General features: G+C 37.6%; 1 protein-coding gene across 1 annotated transcript in view; it reads left to right on the top strand.

Moving 5' to 3' along the window:
• MORC1 (MORC family CW-type zinc finger 1) overlaps nt 1-16,195 on the top strand; it is a 197,612-nt gene that overhangs the window by 104,100 nt on the left and 77,317 nt on the right. The window contains exons 14-16 of the mRNA XM_069069913.1: nt 1,200-1,328; nt 3,617-3,722; nt 7,206-7,344. Coding sequence (XP_068926014.1) covers nt 1,200-1,328; nt 3,617-3,722; nt 7,206-7,344 — 374 coding nt within the window. The remainder of the gene's footprint in view (nt 1-1,199; nt 1,329-3,616; nt 3,723-7,205; nt 7,345-16,195) is intronic.

Raw genomic sequence — 16,195 nt, 5'->3', positions numbered from 1 at the left:
ATGAAGGGACTGGCAATGTATCTTATGGCCTTGCTAAGCCTTGTCTCTCCAGGAACTAAGATTGCTGAGAACTTGCCTCATGTCAAGATGAAGAAAAGACCTCCATTTGGGTATTAAGTGCTGTGTTTAAACTTGATGTAACTCTGGGGTAGATTCAATTGTGATCCAGGGGTGGGGAACTTTTGACCTTTTTGTGTTCTATGGTTGAGCAAATGAATGTATTTTACTTATGTTTGGAAACTAATCTCCATTTGAGAAGAGGGGCTTTGTGGTGGACTTAATTAAGGTATAGCCTAGGGGTGGAGAAGTATTTGGAACAGAGACTTTGTAATTGATTGAATGATTGGAAAGTCCTGGGGTGGGGTAGGCCTTGGAGATGATTTAATCACACTTAGTAAATGCTGTATTTTGAATGATGTCATGTTTTGATCTTCTCTGTTCTGGGTTTGTTACTGAATAAAATAGAGAGCACCTATGCTGGTATTCTGAACCTGGGAAGTTGCCTTTGCTTGGTATTACATTACATTAATGTTTGCATATGTTTGTTTTGGTAGTCTCACTGCATGAAAGGCAACGTGGCCTGTTGGATACAGAGATCTGGCCTTGAAGTCTGGGTTCAGGCCCTGCCTCTGGCACATACTGGACGTGTCTATATGTTTTTACGCTTAAATCGATGCTTTAGAACAAAGAGGTGTCAAATAATATGCAGCCAAACCAGATTGAAATGTAAATGGAAAATGTTTAGCAAAATGAATAAAAATATAATAAAACATGTTGTTAATTTGTGTTTTTCCAAATCAACATGCATCCTGAAGAGATCAGTTTCCTCTGAGATTGACCCTGCTGCCCCAGAATCCTGTTCCGTAAAGAGAACCTCTCAGGGTCTCCTACATACATTGCATGTTGATGTAAAATAAGAATTAAATGAAAAACTTTCAACTCGGGTAAAAAAGGAGTGGGACTAAAAAGAAGAGTAGAGAGGGGGAAATCAAGAACATCTGGAATTATTCAGGGTAAAGAAACCTTGGCTGAGAACATGAATATAAAAATTTATGAAGAATTTTAAGGGTGGTGTTTAAATTAAATGAGGAGAGTCCCTCATGGAAACCTTTAGTAACAACAGCTCTAAATGTTTTATTGCTTCAAAATGCATTATGTTGCTCATTTCCTTATCCTTGTACAACTTTTTTTTTTTTAAGGTAATAGAAATCCGATGCTCTTCTGGAGTGAATTTGGATACCAGAGTAACAAGTGGTTGGAGAAACCTTTAAATTCTGTTCAGTACAAAAGAAGACAAGCTAGTGAGATCCCGTTCATCGTTCAGTGTGGCAAGTGTGGTCCACATATGGCTTGTGAAGGGCAATGCAATTTGTAGTTAACTTTGGGTTATCCATGGCAGTGGAGAGGACCAGGACCAGTAGTGGGGGAGACAGATGTTTACCACCATCCCAAGATCCTCCCTTGTTCCCTCTTGAAACTTCTTAGGGTGTGTCCAGCTGCGGTCATGCAGCAGAGGATCAGCTAATCAGCTGACCAGTCAACTCTGGAGAGCCCTCATAGCAGGAGTGAGACCAGGCAGGGAGGAAATAGGCTTGTATGACATGGATGATTAAGAGTTGATACATTCATGGTTCCAATAACTGAAAGTACCAAATCCACATCAGTGCCAAATCTCCATTTCTTTGCAGCCTAACCCTGTCAGCTTTTCATTCAGTAATTCTGTCCTTAGAGAATCCTTTTCCAAATGACTCTTTAAGACTATATACAAATGTAATTGGGAAATATTTGTTGAAATAAATGCATATTTATAAAAAGACTGTGTACATAAAAATAAATAAGAAATAACATTTTAAAAAATTTTGATTCTGTTCATTTCCTTAACTGAAACATGGTGCAGTGATATGTTTTAAATTCATCAGCCTCCTCTATTCTATGTCTCTTGAAAATGATTGGGAGAGATCAGACCTTATACCCAGTGGGAAGGAACCATTCTTGAGTTTATGCTCGATAAAGGAATCTAGCACATCCCTGACCCTTAAAAGTTACACGGGACATTATAGTGACTGCTTAAACCAGTTCATCTTTGGACAAATTAGATTCAATCCTGCATCATCATTTTATTGCAGAGAAGGATAGTTTCTACACAAATTTGGGTACAAATTAGCAGAACTGTCCACATTAAAACTTGGTCTACATGTGCACAATTGGAATTGGGGAAGAAATAATTTCAATTCAGTCTAACATTCATATGTTGAATTTTGTCAGTTTTCACAACAGCTAATAATTGAACTATCATTTCCAGTTTCTTTTTATGTGCATATAGCTTTAAAAAACTAGTATGAGATTTTTGTTTTATATAATAATTTTGAGCATATTTATTGGCTAAGACAAAAGTTCCAAGTGCAATGATTATTTTTAAGTGAGTGGCAAAAGAAAAACTCACATACATCTTGGCCTTCCCATCTTATTTTTCAATTCTTTTTTCCTCATCCACATAATCACTTACAAACTCAACTCATGGTATTGGCAGGTATTACTTTTGCTAAGTCATAGCCTGAGGAGATTTTCCCTTTGCAGACAACTGAAGAGATTTTCTAAGACTGACAAAGTGAATACAAATGACTGATCATAAAGACAACTAACATTTTGATCAACATAATATTTCCCATAATATTTATAAGGAGAAATTTAAAGTTTTGTGATAGTATATGATTTTATCATGGTTTTCCAATGATATTCAAAACTTTCATTTTATCTCTAGTTACTAGTTAAAATGTTTGTAAAAGAATTAGTTTAAATAATTTCTTGGCTTATATGGGTTTTAAAACCTATCATCATCATCATTTTATTTTAACCCTTAAAAAATTTAAGATTTGTCTTTAATTATCTTGAGCCAACCATCTATGGCTTAGTAGATAAGTTGTTGATTAAGGACAAAAAAGGTTAAATGTCTTACTCAGAGTCACACAGCAAAGTGGTCAGATGTGAAATTTGAACCCAGGCCTTCCTGGAAATAAGACCATGCTTGTATTACTCTGACTTCATTCCTAAATACAAGATGCTTCTCTGAAGAGATAGTATGTTGTAGTTGATAGAGGGCTAATGTTTGACTCAGGAAGACCTAAATTTATATCCTGCCTCTGATACATACTAGTTATGTGATAGTGGGAAGCTGTTTACCCTCCTAATTTTACCTAAACTGTTCTTTAATACTCTAAGTTACAGAACAGTTATAAATCTGCATTAGTGGAGGGAGGTTTTGTATCAGGAGTTCCTAATACCGATAAAATGGTCCAGAAGGGAAAAATAGGTAATTTGACCAAATAGTATAATGCAGTTATATATAATTCTGTTTTATAGTTTCTAAGTGATTAATAACCATTCAAGATGAAGTTGGACTGGCTTTTGACAAGCAGATTTTCAAATATTTCTCTTTTCTTTGCAAAATGTGACAAAGTAGAAATTCCTCCCCAGTCTATCAGTAACACTGCAATAGCACTATACATAATTAAGTGATATTTGACCACAGCTTTTTCTATTAGTAGATGATCCTCTGAGTTTCTCTATATTGCCAGTGCTATCCCTTATAGAATATGTGTCTCTGCCTTTTTCTCAGATCTTTGTCTTAAATGGAGAGTTTTACCTTCTACTGACGATTATAAGAAGAGAGAAAATCTTGGTAAATGGACTTGTGCTAATAATCCAAACCTCTTGGAAAACAGGTAGATTTTTATGGCATTTGCTTGCATACATAGAATTATCTGCTGTTAAAATGCCCCTGTCATGCTGAAAAAAATGATAACTCCGGTGAGCTTCTTTTTAGTAGGGCCAAGTTGGGAAGTCCCATTTCTATCAACTGTTTTCTCTCATCTTACAGGAAGCACATTAGGGGTAGAGAATCATTCTCAAAGTTGCATTAATTCTATCTCCTTTACAAATCAAAACAGTGTCACTTGTGATGAAAGACATGAGTTAAATTTAGCAGCGTTGACAGTTAAGTGATGGACCTTAAAGTCTAAAATAAATTTTCTCTTGTATTTATAATTTTCTTATAAGCTGACAAAATATTGACTCTTTTCCATTGCTATCAAGAAGAGAAATACTTAAAATGGTGGCAAGAGATGTAGGAACTCTTGACCACCAGTTTAGTTGATCAGGGGATGATTAATACAGAGAGAGAGTTTTGTGTCTTATTTCCTACCACTCATTATGAGTAGGACAGGCAACCTTGGGGGTATTGGCCACAAGGGCCCAGTCATCTGGGCGTGCTCTGTATAAACATGAAAAGAAATTATGAATGTGCTCTAAAAATTGGGTCCTCATTGGCCATCCCCCTCCCATTACAATTTAATGGAGTCCTTTTCAGTTTTGTTTGTTACTGTGGTGCATAGTAAAGTATTCTCTTTAAATCTAAACCATCCTAAGGCGTAGTTTCTTTTTTTCTTCCTTTTTCTTTACAAATTTATTTTATTTTCAATTCACGGAACATAACAAGCATTTTCATAACATGGTCATGTCTTATAAAGGATCGTTGTTAAATTCAGTCTTGACTGTGGATACTGCTGCCTTCAGCTATTTGTACATAGGAGAACACCATCAAATGCATTATAGAGGTATTTTTTACGTAGCATTCCAAAAAGATTTTCGCACCTTGGTAAGAACTGAAATGTAACCAGGCCTTGTATTTGGTAAAGTAGAATATCAATTTATCACCTTTTTAGAGAACCTAAATCCATTCCACTACTTCTTAGTGAATCAGAAGCATCCTTTCAAAGATCCTTTCCCCTTCTCTGCAGGTCAGATTCATGAGTGACACTAGTGATCAGAGTCACTGGGAGTGATCAGCATAGTTAATGCTTTGTGATGAAGTAATAGATCCTGGATGTCAATTTCAACAAATTCAAATTATGCAATTAAATGAAAAACAATATTTTTCAAAGTTACAAATGAAGCTATTTTATGAATTTGGGGAAGGTTTGGGGACCTCACAGGCCATTGAGTCTAACCCATAACTGACCAAGGATCCTTTCTACAACGTTGCCAACAAGTGGTTGCCTAGTCTCTGCTTGAAAACTTCCAATTTGTGGGATCATACTCTCTCCTAACACGGCCCATTTTTTAATTTTGGGGGTACTCTATCAGGAAATTTCTCCTGTATCAATTCTGTATTTTTGAGTTAAAAAAAAAGTTGACAAGAAAACAGTGCTTTTACTGAAGTAAAAACAAAAGCTAACCTAAATGGAGCCCCTAGTCATCTTCAAATGAACACTGTGAGAGATTGTATAGTATTCCAATAATGCTTTGAATTTGTTTATTCCATACTCTTCTTGGATAATAACCAGAGCACTTTCCATGGGTGAACTTGGAGATGGTTTGTTTTTGTTTTTTTCATAGCAGGACCTGAATGTGAATGTAACTAGTCATTTTCATTCACAGAAGATTTTGGGGTTCTTCTTGGAAAACATGAAGAGTGGGTCCTTTCTACCTTAATTTTTTCCCTGCCCTGCAGGGGGGAATGAAAACCCTTTCTCCAGTCTTTTTGTTATAGTCTCTAGGTACCTTCAACTGCCACAAGAGATTGTTTGATTACTAGTAGAAGTCACACCTGTGTAGTGCTTTAAACCTAGGTCTTTTCTGACCCAGTGTTCTTTCCATCACAGAATTTAAGCATGGAGAAGTAGGGGCTTTAAGAAAGGATTGTCATACCAGCATCTGTCCTGGTTTGATCCATCTCCATCTCTAGACACATCCTGAATATAGGGGTTGCTCAATGGGATCTGACCATGTTGACTGTGATCACACTAAAAGCTATAAAATTCATGAAACCAGTAATATTATCTACCCAGAAGAGAGTCGAGTCCAGAAGTAAAGAAAATTATTTCTAGACAATCTCGATGTCACAAAAACCATGCAATGAAGCTTGTGTACTTTTTGCAGATTATTTCATTCCCACCACCATCTCAGAGCCCATTTATCATTATTTTAAATAGGACTCACAATTCTAACAATACTGTCTATTTGGCTTGCCAGCTCAAAAATTAGAAGCAACCAGTTAGAAGGTACTGCAGCAAGACACAGTGACATTTTCAGGATGTGAAAACCTGTGAAAGGAGGAAAGAGATCAAAAAACTATAAAAAGAAACAAGGATTTGGAAAGCCAAGTAGTCTGGGGTCATTTAAAGTTGGTAATCCCTAGAGCCATTATTAATTCATTCAAAAATATATCTTAATAATAAAAAATTAACGAGCTTCTGTTGTGTCCTAGGTACAATGAAGAACCAGTAGGAAAATGTCCTTTGTTATTATTGACCTTGTTATTATTCATTACACACTAATAGGAAAGTAAGACAGCTATACAAATAACTGTGGTACAAGTTAGGTTGTAACTACATAGTAAGAAAGATTCAGAGTATCATAATAGTTCACAAGGAAACATTAGTTCTGGCCAGGAAGATCAGGGTGGACTTTCCAGAGGGGATAAAATTAGGACTTAGAATTTGGATTGGCTGACTTGGGAACTCTGAGAGCTATAGGTAGGAAAGGAGAACAAGGCTAGTAGAATGGGGAGATGGGGGGATTACAAGAAGGGTTAGTTTCATTCTTATCCCAAGCACTTCGTATAGTCCCTGGCATGGAGTAGCTGTTAAATAAATGCCTATTGATTGACTGATTGAATCAGTTATCTTGGTTGATTGATTGAGTTGTGAGTTGTGCTGGTTGGCTGTCCCATAAGTACAGAGACCATCCTGTCTGACCCAAAAATGACTCATGATATGACAAAGAATATTACTTTTGAAAAACCTAATTAAAAGTTGACAACTTCTTGAAGTCAGAACTGCCTAGAAAATCTGTGACACATAAGCTTTAACAGTTGGAAGCATGAGGGACCGTAGTAGGGAAAAAAAAATGAAAGATTTAAATTCATTCATTGTGAAGGGCCTTGAATGCCAGGCAGGAGTATTTGAATTTTGTTCCACAAATAGTAGAGAGCCAGTCAGAATTTTTGAGCAGGAGGTAACATACACAAATTTGGGGTTTAGGAAGTTTTATCTGGCATAGTGTATAAGGCTTCAGGAGGGTATCGCTTCCCTATGTCTGATTTCTAGTGTTTAGCACAGTGAAGATCACCGCTAGCCACCATGATAATGGTTAAATAACCTATTCCTTTTCGTTGACCTTATTTCTTGTGCTCATTGATTCTGAAGTTGTCATAGTCCAGAACAGCTTCCTTCTTTCCCCCTGGGCACCATGAAAGAAGCATCAAGATCAGAAAATGAGAAAGAGAAACAACTCAGGGATTCAGTGCAAAGATATCGGAATAAACTAGCAGAACAGCAATCACAGGTGAGTTTTCATCATTTTCATCATTATTCATCATTTTCATAAAATATAGTGATGCTTTTGCCATAGAGGGCAGTTTGTAGAATTTTAGGATTGCAAGGGATTGAAAACATCATAAAATCTGATTTCCTCCACAACATAAATCCCCAGTACAACATTCATGACCAGTGGTCATACAGCCCATTTGAACACTTCCAGCAAGAGGGAACTTTCTGCCTCAAATCCATTTTGTTTGGGGACCACTCTGATGATTAAGAAATTCTTTGTTATATTGAGCTAAAATTAAAATGTCTGTCTATAATTCTCATATACTAGTCCCACTTATGCCCTTTGAAACCACCCAGAAAAAGTTGTGTTCTTTTTACCTCTTCCTTTCATATGACATAATTTCAGAATATTTTCAGACCTCTGTTGTTCACCCTCCCTACTTCCCTATTATCTCTTCTTCTGGCTAAAACACTGTACTTCCTTCAACTGGTCTTCCTAGAACATTAGTTGGAATCACTGTATCAGTCTGTTCACTGGACATGATCCATTTTGTTATTGACCTTCCTAAAATGTACCACTCAGAGTCAGACCACTGCATAGGTGTGGTCTGGCCAAGATTAGAGTAGAGCAGCATGTTATTTCATTGAAAAGGATGCTAAATTTGGAGTTAAGGGCTTGGGTTCAAATTTTGGCTCTACAAGTTTATACCTGTAGGATGTTGGGTAAGTCACTTCTCTGGGCCTAAATTTTCTCCTTTGAAAAGTAAGGAAGTTGGGGATGGCTAGGTGGTGCAATGAATAGAACACCAGCCCTGGAGTCAGGAGGAACTGAGTTCAAATCCGGCCTCAGACTCTTGAAACACCTTACTAGTTGTGTGACTTTCGGCAAGTCACTTAACCCCAATTGTCTTGCCTTTCCCCCTCCAAAAAAAAAAAGAAAAGAAAAGTGAGGGAGCTTGGATTAAATGGATTCTTAAGGTGCCTTCTATCTTCAAATCTGTGATCCTTGATGATCATCATACCAAGTTTGCAGGCCTCCAAAATCCTTATCTCTTTTTTAAGATGCTAATTGATTCCCATCATTTACCAGGACTTTTTAAGCCTGTTTTACAATTCATTTTAGAGAGAATTTTTAAAAAATAAATGATAAAATGAGGCTGGAATTACCAGAGCTAGGCAAAATGCCATTTCCTTGAGAACTTTATCAGTATTGGTTAATTCATCTTTATAATAACCTTATAATGTAGAATATAAGCTCACAAGCAGTCTTGGACTCTCCACTCTCCTTCAGTCCATATATCCAAAGTGTGGCTAAGTAATGTCATTTCTATCTTCATAATACTCTTATATGTCCCCTCTTTCCACTCACATAATCACCCTGTTGCAAATCCTCATCACCTAACTCTCAGAATATTGCAGTCCCTTCACACTGGTCTCCCTGCCTCCATCTATCCCCATTCTAATCCGTTCTCTGCTAGGCTGTCAAAGTGACCTTCCTAAAGAGCATGGAGGACCATGGTTTTTGCCTTTCTTTGTACCCTTCATGTTTAGTGCCTGGTGCGTAGTGATTTCAATAAATGCTTGTCAACTGGCAGATTGGCTTCTTGAGGGAGGGAAACATTTGAAATTTTGTCTTTGTAACTTCAGAGCCTAACAGAGTACCTTGCATATAGAAAATATTTAATAAATGTTTGTTGACTTGGATCAAAGCCTGGGAAACTGAAGCCCAGAAAAGTGAAATACAGTTTACAGAGGAAACTCAAGTGTATATACATACATACGTATGTACACATATATGAATATACCCACATATTTAAACACATATACATATATATCCATATCTTCAGCTAGGTGGCAGAATGGATAGACCACTGAGTTTGCAATCAGACTTATCTTCATGACTTCAAATCTGGCCTCAGACACTTACTAGCTATGTGACCTTGGGCAAGTCATTTAGCCCTATTTACTTCAGTCCCTCATCTGTAAAATGAGCTGGAGAAGAGAAGGCAAACCACACAAGTATCTTTCTCAGTGAAATCCCAGACGGGGTCACAGAGAGTCAAACACAGCTGAAACAACTGAACAACAGCAGTATATATATATTTGTGTGTGTATCTATGTATATATGTATTTCAGTGAAGGGTTTACTAATGCAGAAACTCTCAAGTTGACATGTTTTAGAAGAACTAAATATTAGAAAAATAAAATATGAGAAAAAAATAAATGTTAGGGAAGGATAAAAGTAATTAATATTAGGAAAAATAATTTTGTACATACAAGTAGTTGCATCTTGACATCTCCAGTTAAAGGGGAAAGTGCCACATTACAATATTTTTTTGAATGTGTTTTTTATTTGAGCCTGTGATTTCATAGTGTAAGAATCCAGGAGTAGAAATGCCCAGGAAGATGGCAGATCAGCCACTTAGAGAGAGTTGCCTGGGGCGTTGAGATGCTGTTCCGGGCTTTCTTACTGTAAGGGCCATCCTCTAATCCAAGTACCTCTAGTAATACTAGTTTGATTTTCTCATTAGTAAAGGCATTAGAACTCAGTCCTTTTATATGTGGATATTATTCTGTTGTTGTTGCTTTTTATAGAGCTCAGAGTACCTGTTAATCTCCTTAAGAGCTTCAGTTAGGAGCTGTTGGTTTTTTCTATTCATTTTTGGACAGCTTGTGGCAGGGTCATTAGAATACAGTCTTGGTCCCCCAAAGCCCTGGTTACTTTTTCTTTTTTTGAGTAATCGAATTTACCATTCCAATCCAACAAGTATTTGTTGAGTACTTGCTATATGCTAGGTACAGGGGATCCAAAAGACCAGAACCAAAAGAGACATGTCAACAGATAGACATATAGATAGTCTTAAGACAGTTTTTGATATCTCAGTTGGTATGGTGATGTATGGTGTAATTGTGTTAACCTTAAACTGATCAATTGAGGGTGCCATGAATAGATTATTGAATTGGGTGACAGGAAGACCTGTTTTCAAATATGGCCTCAGACTCTTACTAACTCTGTGACCTTATGGGTCATGAGCATGTCTTCCTGATTAAGAGGTAAGATTTGTAATCATCCAAGACCTTGTATCCTTCTACAGTCCCCTGTGCTCCCCCAAAACTACCCCCTAAGCTAGATGCATAGACGCTTTGCCCCTAACAAGGCAAAAAAAGGTTGGGGCCAGTCAGGTTACTGACCTATGGTATAAGTATGTGTCATCTGTAGGAGAACTGACAAAAGACCCTTCCAGCTCCAACAGTCTATGATTCTATGATATGTATCACAGGAAGCCAGAGGGCATAAGCAGGAGGGATGGTCTTCATTACTGTCTGTGCTTTGTAGCTTACCTCCTTCCACACCATATTTCTTCCCCATCTCACCTCTCTCCCCACTGCCCCAGATTATTAATGGATAGAGAAACAAAATGGTGACCACTCTAAGAGCCCACTTGAAGTGGGCAGGGCAGGCAGTAAGAATTATTGACTGTTCATTGTATTTTTAAAATATTATGCTGGATGAGGCAATGGGGCAGGGAGAATGTCAAGGACATAGACCTCTCTACCTCTCCCCACCTCCCGTACCTCTTAGGAGTTTACAGTCTCAGGAATAAATGGTATGTGTAAGAATATATAACAAAGGTAACAAGGATAGCTCCGGAACTGGTTTCCTAGATAGATAGACAGACAGACAGACAGACATGGAGAGAGATGCATCCATATGATATATAGATATATACGTATACCTATATAGAGAGATCTACAGATAGTTGACATATAGATATGCATATGAAATACAGATAGATATACATATATTTATATAACTATAGTTCTATAGATGAAGAGATTATGTGATAGATAGATTGATAAAGAGGATTTAAGAATGTGTCACAAAGTTAACATAACAAGTATAGCTCAGGAATCTGTTTCCTCCCTGGCTAGAAGAAATTCCAGTTACTGGTAGAGTTGAAGCCTAACTTTTTGAGGATTAAATGTATTTCTGGCCTTCTGACAAGCCAGCACCCTCTTTATAAGTTGTGCTCCTATAACAAACCAACGCCTTCATTTCTCCCCATCAGAGGAATAATCTGTCTGTTTTCTGCTCGTCTCTGTTACCTCCCTCCCCAACAAGTTCCATTACATAGACAGTTCTGTTTTCTGAAGGGCATGCACCATCTGCTGGCCACACTGTGAAATCCTGTATGATTTACTGTTATCTATGGAGTTAGTGAGCTTTTCTATAGGATTAGAGAGTTTTGCTAATATTGATGCATCTGACTTAGTCACCTACAGAATCAGTTTTCTATCTAACCCTTGATGTATTATGTATATAATAATATGTACATGTGTATGTGTGTGGGTATGTGTATGTGTGTATGCATATACATACATCTATGTATACCGTCTTGGTCAGTGGGTTATGATATTCGCCTGTAGATGCCATTATAACTTGACTGTGTAGCAGCTAGATGGACAGAGAGATGGGTTCGGTGTTAGGAAGACCAGAGTCTAAATCTGACCTCAGACACTTACTGTGTGACCCCGGGCAAGACACTTAACCTCTGTTTGCATCAGTTTTTTCATCTGTAAAATGAGGATAATAATAGCAGCCACCTCCCAGAATCGGTTGTGGATCAAATGAGATAACTATCTCAAACCACTTTACACAGTGCCTGGCACACAGTAAGTGTTACATCAATATGTATTATTATTATTATTCAGAAACATAGAACTCTTATCCACATCCATACTTTCAGTTCTGAATTTCCCTAATTTGTTTTTATGTTCTCATTATCATATTCCCACAGTTAAGCCTAACACTGTTAAGATGAGGCATTTACTCCTTTTTAGTATAATCATGGAATATTTATTTGTTTCATTAATATAGATGTATAATATTAACTCTATGCACTTTTAACAAGTACTTTAAAATTTTATTTATTTATTTTTGTTTTTATAGCATCTTTTTCTGACAAGACCCTTCTCATCTACCCTGTGAGCTATTCCTTGTAACAAAGAATAAAAGGGTACAGAAAAGCAAGCTCAGCAAAAGTAACCAATGTATCAGCTGAGTCTGACAGTAAATGCAGTATAGCACAACAGAGTCCAGCCTCTGCAAAGAAAGGAGGGAGTTGTGTTTTCTCATCTCTTCTTTGGGACCAAAAATTTAATTATTCGTTGTTGAGTTTAGGGTTCGTCTTACCATTTTTCTTTCAATTTGCATTGTTGTAGCATGTGCACACACGTGTGTGTGTGTATGTGTGTGTATGTGTAAATTTCCTGGTTCTGCTTTCTCCACTCTGCATCTCTTCCTGTCAGTCTTCTCTTTTATGTCCCAGGCCAGACTTGACTCAGGTCAGTCTAGTGATTCAGTCTTCATATTGAAACAAAATGAGACATTTGTAGGCCACATAAAATTTAACAAAAGGAGTTTACCTATCAAGAGTGTGAAAGGATATTCACCTGAAGGTGGGTGCTCACAGAGCACTGGGACATTCACTGACCCTAAGGATTCCCCAGATTTCTTCTGTGTTGGGCATTTACAATGAGCTGAGCAAGAATATATATTGATGATTTGAGCTTTAGGCCCTTGGGATAGTTCAGTCTTAAAGATAGTTTCATGGCCTTTTCAGGGACAAACCAGCCTTACCTACCCAGATTATGGAAGCAGCAAGATGGTTCAGTGGATAAAGTGCAGAGCCTGGAGTCAGGAAGTTGTTGTTCACTTATTTCAGTCATATCTGACTCTTTGTGAACCTGTTTGGGATTTTCTTGGTAAAGATGCAGGAGTAGTTTGCCATTTCCTTCTCCAGCTCAATTTACAGATGAGGAAACTGAGGTAATAATGTCAAGTGACTTGCCCAAAGTCACACATCTAGTAAGTGTCTGGGGCTGGATTTGAACCTGGGTCTTCCTAGCTCAAGCCCAGCACTCTATGCACTGTGCCATCTATCTGCCATATGGAAGTGAGACCTCAGTTCAAATCTAGCATCAGATTCTTACTGATTGTATAATCCTGGGAAAGTTGTTTAACTCTGTTTGCCTTAATCTACAAGAGAATGAAATGGCAAACCACACCAGTATCTTTACCAAGAAAACCTCTTGGACAATGCTGTCATGCTATGGTCCATGGGTCCACAAAGAGTTGGCCATGACTGAATAACTGAACAGCTTACAACACCTGGAGTAGATGTTGCCTCTACCATGCCACGCTTCTCAGAATTCTTCATCTTCATTTTTTTTTACAGTGGAGTAATATTCCATTCTATGCATCTACCACAATTTGTTGTGCCATTCACCAAAAGATTTTTGCTGTTGTTCAGTCATTTTTCTTTCTAGAATTATGGGTCTGTTTGCATCAGTGTCTGGCAGAATTGATGTGTGCAGTTCACTTTAATGTGAAACACTTTGATTAAGTCATCAACAGTATGTTTAATGTATCTCCTGTGTACCAGGCACTATGCCGAGGCTAAAAGAAAGGCAAAAAGAAAGGCCTTCCCTCAAGAAACTTACAGTCTGATGGGGGAGACAACAACAAGCAAACAGATCTGCACAAACCCGCTACGTACAGGAAAAATAATGAATAATCAGGGGAAGGCACTAGAATTCAGAGGGCTTAGGACAGGCTTTCCTGGTCTTTTAGCTGGGACTTGAGGGAAGCCAGGAGGTAAAGGTAAGGTGAGAAAGAATTCAGGCATGCAAGGCAGCCTGTGTAAATGCAGGGTGAGAAACAGCAGGTACAAGAGTAAATGGACAGGAAAGAGGTGTGAGAGGACTGGAAAGGTTGCAAAAGACTTTAAAAGCCAAACAGAGGATTTTATATTTGATCCTGGAGGCAATAAAACACTGCTGGAAGTTATCAAATAGAGGAGTGACATGGTCGGACCAGATTTAGGAAGATTACTTTAGCAATTGAGAATGGGCAGGAGGCCAAGAGAAGCTTCATGCAGAGACTACAACCCAGAGGTTCTCAAACTTATTTGGCCTACTGCCCCCTTAAAAAAAATTATTCAGTGCCCTCCTCCCCCCCCCCACAGAAATCTACTTTCTTTAACCCTTTAACAGGTTTTTTTTAAATTTGGGTTATTTTTTTTAATATGATATATATATATATATATTTTAAATGAACGCATCTTAAATTTAATAATTTATTGTAAATGTGTGTGATTTTTCCTGCACTGAAATCTTGATGATGCAATATTGAGTCACATAACCATATAGTATCATATTGCAAACAAGTCATTACACTCACATATTCCTGCTGATGCATGCTGGACTTCCCAAGAATGCTCACTTACCAACACTTACTTGTTAAGACCTGTTGGCAAACTTGATCACCTATTGGTTATAATTTTCATTTTGTGTATTTATTTGGAAAATAAGATAATCACCGTGTCTTGAACTCTGTTACACAACAGATGAAACATGTACAAATGATTTTTCAAAATTTTCTTCTCTTCTTTCCTTATGCTTTCAACACCCCCTTTTTTATTCTTTGCCCCCCAATTATACCCAAGTCTACTACCACTCTTCTGGATCATTCCAGTGTCCCCCAGGGAGGGGTATAACCCACTTTGGGAACCTCTGCTTCAACCAGAATACTGTTGCAAAAGTCCAGTCATGAGGTGAAGGGCCTGTATCAGATAGATGGTGTCAGTGTCAGAAAAGAGGTGGGAGAATATACCAGAGACATTAGAAAAGCAGACTTGAAATGTCTTGGCAACAGTTTGGATACAGGAACAAGAAGGGTAAGAGGAGTGAGTAGTTAAAGATAAAGTCTGGGTGACAGACAGTTTTGTGAAACTCTGCCCCACTTAAGTCCAATTCACTTATCACCTCTTCATGTCATTGGTCCTCTTCAAAAATGAAAGACAAACAATATAATAGAGTCTTGAAAGGGAGGAGTGATTTAAAAAAATTACTGTCTTTGGGGATGGCAGGATCAAGTTACACCCGATATGTGCAAGGTGTTATGGTCAGCATGGCATACACAGGTAAATAAGGCATGGTTTTCAACACTCAGCACCATTTGTAAATGAGTACTCTGTGTGTGTGTGTGTGTGTGTGTGTGTGTGTGTGTGTGTTTTATTAGTGAAGCTCAAATATATCAAATTCTGGACACATTATTAGGATGTAATATATTCTCTTATTTGATCCAAATGAAGTATGGAACTTGGACAGGAGTGTAGTGACTATGCATGAATCCCATTTATCTTTTTCATAGTCTAGAGAATGAGCAAAAATACTCTAGAATTTGAAATGGAGCTGAAATGTTAACTTACCATTCTCTGCAACACTGATGTAAATATACAAAACGGAACAGTATAATCTGGCAATTCTCAAGTAGATTTTTTTGGCTGTAGAGGGTAGAGTAAAAAGAGGGCTTGCTGAAATTTTAGTAGTATTTCCCAAATTGGCATGGCATGTCTAAAGCCAGCTTAGTGATGAGAAAAGTATGCACATTTTCTCATTTAGGATTTAATCTTTTTAATGTATGGCCATTGTGTACGATCCTGAGACTTTAGATCTATAAGATGGCAAAAAAAGATCTATTTCTCTATCGAATGCACTTCACAGCCTTCTTGCATACACTGCCACGATCTAGAATTTATGACAGCTAAAGGGCTGTGTCTAACAAGAGGCTGTTATACACAGTGTAGTTGAAATATCTTGCTTTATTACTCCTGCTGCAGAGGTCCCCGTTTCTCTATAATGATGCATTGCTTCTTCAGAAGGAATTATACATAATAGATTCACACTTGTGGGTCGTATGCTCATAGCAAATTAGAGAAAGAATAGTGGAGAAGGAAGTACTTATGTGAACAGATTAGAGACTCCTTGAAGAAGCAGCGTGATAACAGCAGAAAGATCCTGCC

This window comes from Petaurus breviceps, unplaced genomic scaffold (assembly GCF_028583685.1).
Source record: "Petaurus breviceps papuanus isolate PSGF00001 unplaced genomic scaffold, PetGlider_PUasm1.0 90792, whole genome shotgun sequence".
NCBI lineage: Eukaryota > Metazoa > Chordata > Mammalia > Diprotodontia > Petauridae > Petaurus > Petaurus breviceps.
This window is presented reverse-complemented; position numbering and strand designations above follow the sequence as displayed.